General features: G+C 38.4%; 1 protein-coding gene across 9 annotated transcripts in view; it reads left to right on the forward strand.

Annotated features, from left to right (window-relative positions):
* The window catches only part of mast4 (microtubule associated serine/threonine kinase family member 4), a 92,313-nt gene that overhangs the window by 68,303 nt on the left and 11,174 nt on the right, over positions 1-12,836 (forward strand). For all 9 annotated transcript variants that reach the window (XM_086152345.1, XM_086152349.1, XM_086152346.1 and 6 more), the window contains 12 exons: positions 1,292-1,424; positions 3,522-3,583; positions 3,683-3,768; positions 5,100-5,308; positions 5,417-5,555; positions 5,841-5,973; positions 6,066-6,231; positions 8,436-8,537; positions 9,184-9,306; positions 10,842-10,951; positions 11,902-12,023; positions 12,450-12,664. In XM_086152345.1, the coding sequence (XP_086008471.1) occupies positions 1,292-1,424; positions 3,522-3,583; positions 3,683-3,768; positions 5,100-5,308; positions 5,417-5,555; positions 5,841-5,973; positions 6,066-6,231; positions 8,436-8,537; positions 9,184-9,306; positions 10,842-10,951; positions 11,902-12,023; positions 12,450-12,664 (1,600 nt within the window). The remainder of the gene's footprint in view (positions 1-1,291; positions 1,425-3,521; positions 3,584-3,682; positions 3,769-5,099; positions 5,309-5,416; positions 5,556-5,840; positions 5,974-6,065; positions 6,232-8,435; positions 8,538-9,183; positions 9,307-10,841; positions 10,952-11,901; positions 12,024-12,449; positions 12,665-12,836) is intronic.

Genomic DNA, 12,836 nt, shown 5'->3' on the forward strand with positions numbered 1-12,836 from the left:
CAGAGGCCTCAGGTGTTGTACATGGAATCTGCTGGAGCTCCTGTCCTAGTTTGGGACCAATGCTCCCAGTGCTCCAATCACCACACAAACTACTGTTCCCTTTACTTCCCACAACTGTGCAAGCTCCTATTTCAGTTCTTGATAGTTTTTCCAGCTTTTTTTGATCCCTCTTCCTGACATTGCTCGGGATCGCTCTGCTGGTCATGTTCTGCCATAATTAGTGCTTCTGTGCTCTTTTTCAGACAAGCTTTTCACGGCCACTGCTCAGATTTTTTTCAGCCACTTGTTCTTTCTGACTGTGATACATTTGGTGGAGGGGTTTGTCTCTCTATCGTGCTTCTTCCTTGGCAGTATTGGGTTTTTGAGTTACTTAGCAGTTTTTCTTTGCTGGTCACCTGGTATATTCCTGGATCTTTGTCTGAAATAGTTGTTCTGATGCAAACAGCCCTCTGCCTCTCTTGTTGAGTAAAATGTTGTCATACTATTGTTCTCAAAGTGCCAAAGCATTCAACTTAATAAATAATGTACCGATTTGTGCAAAATAATTAGACCTATTTATATCAAACTTGACATTTATCAGCATTTAGATCCGGTCATAATAGCACTAATTTAAAGATGAATGTTTTGATATGTCCACAGCAATCCTGTGGGGACTGGAACTAAATTTAACAATAGAAAGAAATGTAAATTGATTGAAAATTAAAATCAGTTTGAAGTAAAAGTCCGATTAATGCCTGATGTCAGATTTCTACTTTGATACCACTTGCAATGTCCCAGTTTGCAAAGTTTCCATATCAGTCTAGACCAGCAAACTGCCGACAAATTACCAACATTTGATTGACGACCAATCTTTAACTCAGGCTCTACTCTTAGGTCTCAGATTCCATGCAAAGGGAAAGAGAAAAAACTCTTATGAATGTTAGTGGTGTCTTATTAGTAACAGACCAGCTGCCAGATGATATTTAGCCATATAGTATCTGAGGGAAACAGAGATGCTCTGCCAACTATGGTGGAATGTCGGTGTAATTTGGAAAAGTACTGGCAAAACATTTGTGTCCTTTTGGTTGGTTTGAATATACTTTAACTGAGGTTATTCTGGCACCCCCTACAAAAATATGTCACAGCATTGATCAATAATTGTAAGCAAATTATTCTGTGTCTCTCATACTACCAACATATTATTAGTATATAATCAAATAATTAACAGGCTTATTTGTATGTTCAAGGTACACTTTCAGAAAATCAGACTATAAACACTGGAAAAGTGAATCAAAGTATATTGTTTCTCCAGGAGTTTGACCCTGAAGAATTTTACCACCTTCTGGAAGCAGCTGAAGGACACGCAAAAGAGGGTCAGGGCATCAAAACGGACATCCCTCGATACATCATCAGCCAGCTGGGACTCACTCGAGATCCTTTGGAAGGTAAAGCATGGGTAAAATGAAATTGAACCGATCAGAGAACAGAATCTCATCAGAAAACATTTTATATGCAGGTTTGTCTAAAGTTGATATGTACACATGCAGACAAAATGTTTTTACACTAGCAGTGTGAAGAAAGGAGTGCAGGATTGTGTTTATTTGTCTTAATTCTATTCAAAAATGTCTCTTCACATGAATATCCAGACTAAGAGCAGAAGTACTATTCCTATTGTAATCACCAAAAATGGGTTGAATCTGTGGCCAAAAGAGGTTTTTATCTGCTTTATTACGGAAAAGCCTTTGAGTAAAACTTTTAAGAGTGCCTTGAACTCACCCATTTTTGGTTGAGCTTTTTGCCATTTTTCATTAATTATTTCATTTTGCATTTGCTTTGGTTGGTTTTAACCAAAAACCAGGTATAACATACTTATACACCTACATTTTCACTGACTTGAAGTATGTTGACCTCCCTACTCTGAACAGTAATTGTTCAGTATTGTGAGTTGTGCTCATCGTGTGGTTCCTTCTGTTGGACTTAACATGGCTTTGTTTTTGTTGCTACTCCACCATTACAACCTGTTATTAGTCTCATTTCTTATGCATTTTGTTTTGACCAATACTGGTCTTACATTTTTCATTCCCTCTTCACAAATGTGCTCTTTGGTTTCTTTCTATTGCATTTCCTCACGTATTGTCTGCGGCCTGCCAAAACATCTGGCCATTACTCTAAATGTCTAACCCATCCAGAAAATGTTTCCATGGTGCAAACAAACTATGTGAAATTCCAGTTTATCCTCCCAACTTCAAGTTTGGATGTTTGGAAGTACAAAATATTTTTTCAATGAAATTCTCAAATGCTGCATTAGCACATTTTTAAGTACAGGTTAAAAAAACTTTCAAGGTCTATTGCTTGTATTAAGTGAAATGTTCCACAATCACAGCTTGCTAAATTGTCTGGATTTTCCTGAAATAATATATTGTTTTGGAAAACATCATACGCTACTAGTGTGATTCTCTCGTTTTAATTCCAGAGTCCTGATATGAAAATGATGAAATGCTGTTGGCAAGACTTGGGCTTTTGCATTAAGGAATAAGTAGATGATGCCCTAAATATGATATAACAATTGCTCTCTGTTCAACACCCTAACCCAGTGACTTGCGGTTACTTTCAAAACATTTTTTCACCCATATTGTAATGCATTAGCCAAAAATCTAGCAATGGCAATTAGCCAACACATTTGACTACTAGGACTTGTATTTGCATAGAACTCTACTAAATGTATCTCCAAATAACAAAATGTTCTTCGAATTTAGTTTTTTTGTTATTTTTAAACTGAGTCTAAACTTTGAGGGAATTGTGTTGTATTAACGAATTGAACACATGGTTAGTGTTGTGTTGAGGCTGTAAAGGAATGAAATAAGCACTGGAAGACAAAGATACTCTTGACTAATGTCCTGTATTGAACAGACTGTCTTCCTAATGACCCTCTGTCTCCACAGATTCAGTAACCAGCTTCATTCATTATGACTAATTAGAAAGGAATGGCCTCCCTGTAGACCATATCCAGCTCCACACAGGCTGGCTCATCAGCCAGTCTCAATGTTTCTGTCCCCTGAGTCTCCTGGATGTTTTACTCGCTCTGCAAACCTACAAGGACAGATGTTAAATAGAAGCAGAAATGTGTTTACAGGCTCTCTGAGGAAAGAAAAACATACCCTTGTGAAATCACACACATGGCAAGGTTGCTGCAAACACATATACCCAGATACACAGAAATGCAAGTTGGCTTATAATGAGCTCTTGTTCTGGAGTGGTGATTTTCAAAATGGGTGTTTGATATGTGTTTGTGTTGCCACAGCTGATTTCCAACCCATTTCTACCCAATGCAAATTACCTTGGAGTCAGCACATCAAACTTAATTTGTGAATAAATGTTTAAATGTCCTTCTTTGCTTAGTGAAGTCTGTAGGTCCTTATCATTAGCATTTCAAGATACAGTCCTCAAGGGTTCACAAAAGTTTATACTTTACTAGCCTGTTTTTTAAATTTATTTTTCCATTTCTGCTTTATTATTTAAATCAATTTTCTTTTTCAATATAGAAATTGCTCAGCTGACCAGCTGTGACAGCGGGATTGCAGAACCTCCAGAAACAGACGATTCTGTAAGTTCCCAGGAAACTAGATTACTGTTTTGATCTTACATGTTTGTAGCATGGACATACTTGTTTCATTATTGTATCTGCTCTTGCCCTCTCTCCCAGAGCCTGAGCACAGCTCTGAGGTGCCGACGTAAACCCTGTGAATTGGACTTTGAGATGACAAAGCTCATCAGCAATGGTGCATATGGGTAAGGACATTGTCTTTTCAGGAATGGTAAGCCGTCATAAATATGATCATCTGTGCCCCTGAATTTCTTGTTCCAAAACTTATACTGAAGTACTTTAGTAGAAATTGCTCAAGAAGGTCTCATTCAGAGTATCAAACAAAGCAGGGCATATAGCTGGAACACTTTGAAGGAGTCTATTAAAAAAAATTCTGGTTGCATTTAGTGGCGAGAAGCCTCGGGGCTGACCTCATTCTGTAAGCAACTGTAAGACAATCCAAAACATGAATTGCAATCATATTTTCTCTCCTTAATACCATGATTAGAATCTGGTGTCAGTAGTATCTTGCCCATCAGTGCACTGAGATAATCATTCCCATTCATGAGGTTTTATTTTTCATGCTTTGGTTCCTGTTGGTAAAGAATATATAGCCTGAGCTTGTCTGAGGCAGTGCACGCTTCTTAAAATCATTCCCATTCATGAGGTTTTATTTTTCATGCTTTGGTTCCTGTTGGTAAAGAATATATAGCCTGAGCTTGTCTGAGGCAGTGCACGCTTCTTAATTCCAGTTTTAGCAACTGGTTAGGAAAGTATCTGATTTTCTTTTTCTTTGCCTAAACATTCACCTGCTTTGCACATGGCCCAGTTGAGGTGAGTGTGTTTGTGACACACCCACACACACTTGCTCAAAGAGTGACACACTTGCTTAAAGAGTGTGTTTTCCTGGTAGAATTGCGGGATCCCTCCAACACTGCGTGACTCCTCTAATTACCCATCAGATGAAGATACTTTTTATTTTGAATAATTTTCTGCCATTTTTAAACGCCATTCTACTTCTTATCAATATTACCTTTTGAATCAACAACCAGCTTGGAATCAAACCCGTAGCATTACATCACCTTGAATGCTGATTTGAGTGTTCACCTAATTGTAATCTGCAAAGACTAACTGTTACTTCAGGATGCCCATTAGGTCAAGTCCTTTTCCCAGCCTGGTGAATTAGCTGGGATCAGCTGATCCAAGCCATCTGACATCTGCTGGCAACCCATTTATCAGATTTTCATTCAATTGTGAAATCAGTAAGAAAAATAAAATATCTGCAATAAAATGATGTGAAAGCAACCAAAAACTTGCATTATCTTAGTAATGCAACCTTGGTTCCTTGCTAACTCCAATCTCTTGTGAAGTCACCATAACCTGACAAGATCTGTCATTCCCAAAAAAAAAAGGTGACATTAAAAATTACGTTTTCAAGTAATTTCATACAAATCAGTGTGTTATACATAGTTTATACTGGAAGCCACATTTAAGATTCATCTTCTCCTAATTAACTGGTAAAATGTTTCTTCCACAGAGCTGTCTACTTGGTTCGGCACAAGGAAACAAAGCAGCGATTTGCCATGAAAAAGATCAACAAGCAGAACCTGATTCTAAGAAACCAGATTCAGCAGGCTTTTGTGGAGAGAGATATTCTGACCTTTGCTGAGAACCCGTTTGTGGTGTCTATGTACTGCTCCTTTGAGACCAGGCGGCACCTGTGCATGGTCATGGAGTACGTTGAAGGTCAGCGCCTTGGCTTCTCAGGGTGTAACTTGAGCCGAAAGCAAATTCCTACTGATGTCTCTTCTTTGTGAGTGTCATGTGGAACAATGATTACATTGATGTTTGCAGGGGGAGACTGTGCTACCCTTTTGAAGAACATGGGTCCCCTACCAGTTGATATGGCAAGGATGTACTTTGCAGAGACTGTCCTGGCTCTCGAGTATCTCCACAACTATGGCATTGTCCACAGAGACCTCAAACCAGACAAGTGAGAAAATATTTAACCCGTATGACCAACATACCTGGCTGTGTATAATTGCAATAATTTCACAGTTAGACATTAAATGTTGAAAAGATTGGACTGGATGCACTTTTTGATCGGTTGTCATTTTCATTTTGATCAAGACTCTGAATTCTATCCCCATCATGAATATTATTTCCAAATATTTGAAACACAAGCCTGAGTGGTCAGTAACATTGTCCTTCAGTTCATTCATGTGAGTTCTTTAATTGTCCTCTTTTCTTCTCTTCTTGTATTCACTCACAACCACAGCTTGCTGGTCACTTCAATGGGTCACATTAAGCTAACAGATTTTGGTCTGTCCAAAGTTGGACTAATGAACATGACCACAAACCTGTATGAAGGACATATAGAGAAGGATGCCAGGGAGTTCTCTGATAAACAGGTAAATCTTATTTCACTATAGAGTGGAGCATTTTGGCAGTAGTTTCCACCATAATCTAATTTATTTCGTGTCTTTGTTTCTGCTCTTTGAAGGTGTGTGGAACCCCAGAATATATTGCTCCGGAAGTAATCCTGAGACAGGGCTACGGGAAGCCAGTGGACTGGTGGGCTATGGGCATCATCCTCTATGAGTTTCTCGTTGGCTGTGTACCTTTTTTTGGAGACACACCAGAGGAGCTGTTTGGACAAGTCATCAGTGGTCAGTGTCACCCCTCTCGCTTCTTTGACAATAATTCAAAACCAGGATTGAGTAAACTGTTTCACATCTGTAACAGTCAGCATTTAGAAATACATTTATGGTGCTGGGAATCAACAAGACTGTATTTTAAGTGGTTTCAGTTGCAGAAGAGTTTAATGAAAAAAGCAATAAATCAACTATTTACAATCAGCATTCAAACCTGCAGCAACAGACTAATTCATAACCCATCCTAATCCTTTGACACATCGTCATTCAGCGGTTTGCCCCCTAGTAACCCCTGAGCTTGATATGCAAAATGTGGATGAGTCCATACATTAATCCTACACTACTAAACAGTTTCAGCTCTATTTAGAAAAAAATAAAAAAATAAAAAAAAATCATCTGTTTGGTTGAGTCCTGACTTAGCTCCGCAAATTTTAGGTGACCACAAATACTCATTTACACTGTTTTATTTGGCAGTCCTTGTCAATGTGTCTCATGAATATGTTTGTTTTTAATTCTATTAATGAAAACTGAATGCAATATAAAGTAATATTTTCCATAGCAAGAGAGTGCTTTAGTAGCTATTGGTTATCTTCCAGTTGAGTTTTTTTTTCTGTTTTTGTCAACGGGGGTGCTGTTTGCCAGTTAAGTAGCAGCAAATCAGATATTTTAGAGTGTGTTTAATATCAATCATCTTCATGTACTTCCTCTTCTATGCTCATAATAACCTGCCCTGCTAAATGGTTGTGGACACTTGCCCAAAAGCCACTATCAACTAATCAAATGAATTCACAAAGTTCTGACACAGTTTTAGAGGTTTGACATAGAGACCAAGAATACATAATAAATGTTACAGGGTTTGGTGACAGTAGAATGTAAGAAAACTGTTATCAATAAAAAATTGTTGATATTTGAACTTCTAACTTTGCAGTAACTGGTTGACCTCACCCTGCCGCGGCAACGCTGTGCCTCAATGTCCTCTCTAGAATTCAAATTGAATTGTTTTCAAAATTATTATGTACTGAGGTTACTTGTAAGGTCATTATATCAACTTTAAACTATTTCTTAGCTGTATTAGAAATATCCATCTGAAATATTTATTTTAAGAACGGTATATTGTCTATCAATATGACATTTATGAACGCATAGCTGTCACATGGAGTGGTGGGTTTTATCACATGACAAAAAAAGCTCAAACCCCATTAAGAATTAAATTGAACATTTGCATAGGGACTGCACTGAATTAGTTGGTATGAATATTTCTCCATTTATTGAAGGCAAAGATTTCCCTGCAGAACAGCAACTTTACAGATGGCAATGAGTGGATTTGTTTTGACATTAGAGCACAAATTAAGTTTTCATAATTTGATGGTGCTGCTTTGTTTAGTTGAGGTCTCGAGGCAATGGCACAATAAGAATCTTAATCTTGAAAAACAGGTTTTATCTTGTCACCAGCATGTTTCTGATGAATTGTTATATTGAGTTAAATAACCGCCTCTGTCTGTAGATGAATGGAATGCCAGGACTGATTTGCTATGCCCTCGTTCAAATTGTACCCAACCTCTGACAATGGCTCTTAATTAAAGGGGCCTGAACAAAATGAATGCCTGCCATTGTGGCCTCAGGCCTTACATACATATTCATAGCTACCTCCCAAATATGATTAAAACTAGGGACAAATGGAGCACAGGCAACACAATAAGTGTCACAGACAGGTTCTGCTCTCCCTTTTAATGCTTCCTCAGTTTCACTCTAGATTGACCCTTCCAGACATTTTCACATCCTTGTTGGCCAATTTTTTAGTTAATGACTTGCTCATTTTGAAGTAATTTCTTGCATCATACAAGTATTTTTTTTGTTTTTTTTGGTAAATGTTTGCACGTAAGTTCAATTCAGCCAAGGCACAATGAGAAAATATAGCATTACCAATATATTTTTACCCGACATTAGTCCATCACAGGATATGTGTAGTAAAATTAGACTTTTATTTTTGATGATTTTTGATTTAAAAAATAAAGTACAATATAACATAAGCCTTAGCTGTGCTTTTGTCAGAGGAATTTCATTATTTATATTTTATAATATGGCAACTTGATGTAAACATTTAATATTATTGAAAATTGTCCGTTAAGAAAAATATAGGAGAAAGTCAGTGGCTTTTGATTTTTTTTGTTTTACACAGACGTTTTATGCTTGCATTTGCATTTATTGTGTGTTGCCAGATGAGATCAACTGGCCTGAAGGAGAGGATGCCCCACCTCATGAAGCTCAGGAGCTTGTAACCTTGCTACTCAGACAGAATCCTCTGGAAAGGATGGGTACAGGTATGAATATAAAGTGGCAAAAGAATGTTAGTAATCTGTCAGGACAAGCAAGGCACAGTAGGTCATCATAAATTCTCTTGTGGCCGTTGGTGCCACCTCAGCAAACTCATTATTCCAAGTCACCAGGAAGAAAATGGGGTCATCCAGCAGCGGGGCAGTTCATCCGGTGGCCTCCTTACCTTTTCCAGTCTATCACATGCAAGTATCTATACATGAAGATATAATAATTCCACACATGATCAGTTACTAAAAGCGTTCGGATCTGTGGACTGTAAAAGTGGCTGTGACCTGGAATAAAAGCTTTTAATCAGAGAGATGCATGTAGTCAGTTCATTTCGACAGGCGTACCACATGCACCCCATATAGAGCCATGCCTTAAGTAGCTGCCATTCACAAAGGCTCCTGCCATTCCATGAAAGGTCACAAGCAGGAATACTTGTACATAATTTATGGTCATGATCTGATTGACCTGCCATCAACGGGGAAATGAAAACACATCGACTAAGCATTTCCTCACCTCCCTGTATTAACTCGCTCAGTGCCATTGCCTAGTGCTTGGTGTTTTTCTCTGTTCATACGATCAATTCTCACATTACTCCCAGGAATTATATGTCTGCAAATAAGTTGTGTATTTTTGTATTTTCAGGTGGGGCTCCTGAGGTGAAACAGCACCAGTTTTTTCACAATCTAGACTGGAATGGCCTGCTTAGACAAAAAGCTGAGTTTATTCCCCAACTGGAATCTGAGGATGATACCAGCTACTTTGACAGTGAGTTAAGGAACCAAAACCTCCAATATCTTGTAGCTGACTTTCAGATATTTACACATTTACAAAGTCATAGAAAAAAAAAAGATGGTTCTTATCATTCAGGAAGAGGAATAATCAGGGTTTTGATTCAGCGTAAGTTACTAAGATATAGCAACGTACCATTAATTATCGTCATTGTCATGTGTAAGTTGTTCCAGATATATGCATCCACCTTTATAGGATTTCACACGCCCCTCTTTTCTCAGTCCTACAGCTTTGAAATGCAAATCTCTGCCAGAAAGTCCAACTCTTCTTAAATATGCTCTCTCTCAGGCAACTGTTCATTCTTTAATAATGGGGTTCCACTGCAGTAAGGAAAAAAATTGGATTGAAACTTTTTTCTTTTCATACCTGTGTACTCCAAATCAAGATGAAGGCATAAAGTTGTCAAGTTTTTGTAAAGTCACCAAAATAGTTTGAAATCTTTCCCTTATTATACAATTATGAAAATATTGCGAAGGTACTGCTATACAAGTCAGCAAGAACACAATAGGCCAGTTATTAATCTCATCAAGCACAAATGAAAATGTTGAGCCTGCTAGTTATTATTGTTTTCTTGATATTTGTATGTTTGCATAATTTAAAGATACTTGTATAGTGCTTGTATAATTGTAAAATTTTTCACTATAACTGTATGTCTCTGGAGGTTCTCAGTCATCTGGCTCATGGTTAATTCTTGTCAAAATCTTCTTCTCGTGGCAACTGGACTTGATTTTCTTCCCTTGAAGATGTTTCACCTCTCATCCAAGAGGATTCTTTAGCCCAGTGCGCGGAGGAAAGAAATTGGATCGTGGACTGAAGAAGCCTCTTGGGTAAGAGGTGAAACGTCTTCAAGGGAAGAAAATCAAGTCCAGTTGCCACAGGGAGAAGATTTTGACAAGAATTACTATAACCTTAATATTGTCGGGGGGCTTTGCAAAGTTTACCACAAATCTAGTCTGTGTCATCTCGAATCCTAAGCTGGCACGTCTGACACCAGCTCAAATAAGTCCATTTATGGTTGCAGATATGTTGTACGCCAGAATCTCCCTTCTGAGTTTGGAGCATTAGTTAGCTGTACTGTTACTGATGATGAGGTGTATATGTCCTCTTGCCCGTGAGAGGTCACCCCTGCTATGTTTAGCCTGAGGGCAGCACCTTATGGTTAGCGGTCATGATAAAATACATTATTAATATATGGAAAACGTAACAAATAGGCAGAGAAAGCATTATACAAAAATTGTACATAAATCATATAACTTCTTTATATAGCATTGTAATATGGACAAATTGCCAATGCAAAACTTATTTTCTTGCCTCTGATTGGTGCTTTTACCCCCTAATAAGTTTCCAAACAACAAATACAAAACTGATAATAATAAAAGGTTAAAAAAAAATCAAACACTTTGGAAATCAATAAGTAGACTTAATGACTGTAATATGATTATCATGGATTTCATCCGATTCGAGTTCTCTTGTGGCACCTGCAATAATTCTCAATAACTTATCATTCTTAGCCCGTTCTGAAAGATACCATCACCTGGAAATGGAGGAGGAGGACACAAACGATGAAGACTTCAATGTAGAGCTGCGACAGTTCTCCTCGTGTTCTCACAGATTCTCAAAGGTATGCTGTTAATTTTCACTCATGTTTCTTATGTCCCCAACCAACTGATGGGTTTCTCTTTAATGCCACAATCATGTGAATGAGTCTTTGTGATCTTCTGCCTCAGTCGTTTTCTCATGGGAGAGAAAGCATAAGCAGTTGGTGTTTCAAATGTAAATGTGTGACTAAATACATGCCTCCCCCACCCCCTCCGTACACCCTACAGCATTAAACATACATTTCGGCTTTGCATACATTTTCCACTTGCAAATCACATCAGTCTCTTATTTTTCAGTCGTGTGGGAAAAAATACAGGGATATATGTTTGGTGTCCTTGTAATGCTGCATTGCAGTGTGCTAGCCTCTCACATTAGAACAAAGCATTACAATGTGTCTGAAGCAATGGCAAGGAGTCTGAGAGGAAATGTTGAGCAGGTTTGAGCCTTCCCGTGGCTGCACCAAAACGGCCAGCTTGTTAGACAAGGAGTCTCAAATAGGCCTCATGGAGGACTTGGTTCCAAATGTCATTGTTACTATCATCAGTAATCATGTTTGTGACAGAATTTTCAATTTTAGTTTTGAACTGGCTGCATTAACCCACTGATTGGGTGTTTTTTCATGTTTATTTCTTTCAATATTTAAACATATATTTAACGGAACATCAAAACTATTAGGAGTGTCGGGGCTGGGTAAAACTCTTCAAAGTGATGGATAAATGTACAGCATTTGAAATACACTTTTCTAAGCACAATCAAGGTGAGCAGCCTGTTTCAGATTCTGACATAAGTGATAGTGACTCTGAAACTGTTGCTACACCAGCAAGCAGACTCTGTAAACATTTCATGCTATAACACTTGAAGAAACTCTGCATACAACCACGTCTAATCTGAAGTAGTCAGACAATGCAATTCCAAACATCTCTATGAAGAGCACAATTGTGAATATGTGTGTACATGCCATTCTCTTTTCAGGTCTACAGCAGTCTAGATCTTCCTCGAGGCCACCTGGAGGAGAAAGGAGAGTTGGATGAGAAGAAGAGTGAGAGCCCACTGACTGTGGACACACTGAGCTGGACACCAGACTTTGCAGACATGTATGCACACCTTTATCTATTACACAAGTTTAAACCATGAGTTCTGGAAACAACTTAAATGTGCCTGAATCCTAGGTATTCCAAAAAAGTCAAACCTTGGAGGGCACCCATAGTCTTCTTTTTTAACCAGAAGTGTTTATTTGCATCTGTCATAAAACAAGTCTGTCATTATGCTTTAGAATTAAGGGCATCATTGACAGGCAAGACCGGAAGTACATATTGATCAGTATTGCCATTGTTAATTTATCCGTATTTTGGGTAATTATCCTTTTAAAAGTACTGTAATGAAAATGTCAATATTATTTCGAAGTCGTTATCTGTTCCCACATACAATATTTGTCAGCCATTACTCACCACTACAATTATGAAAATATTAAGTCACCCTGACAAATCAGCAAAATAACAGCTGATTCTTCTGTTTATCAGGCCATCACTGTCCCACTCCACTGATTCTGAGAGCATTAACAGAGCCCCTCATCCAAGCCAGCTACCAAAGTTTGCCATCTCAGCAGAGAGTGAAGGAGATGAGTCGTCTGGCTTTGCTGACCCCAGCAAGACATCCTTCTCCATTGGAGAGCTCCCGCAGGATGAGCCTGATGTCACTACTCCTGGCAGCACACACAGTGGAGCAACACTCTCTGGTACAAAATCATGGCACCTTTTGTATGAACATTTGGGAAAATGCTGTCACCCACATGAAAGACCTTGGCAGTGCAGTGGTGATGTCCCTTGCAGATTTGCAGCCTACTTTGTCAAGTGCCATGCTTCTCTATCCAAAGAGCTGTAATTATCTGCAGCCAGGGACCGGGGTCA

Source organism: Fistularia commersonii, chromosome 9 (assembly GCF_037954325.1).
Source record: "Fistularia commersonii isolate RoL2024-O1a breed Wild chromosome 9, RoL_Fcom_v1.0, whole genome shotgun sequence".
NCBI classification, from domain to species: domain Eukaryota; kingdom Metazoa; phylum Chordata; class Actinopteri; order Syngnathiformes; family Fistulariidae; genus Fistularia; species Fistularia commersonii.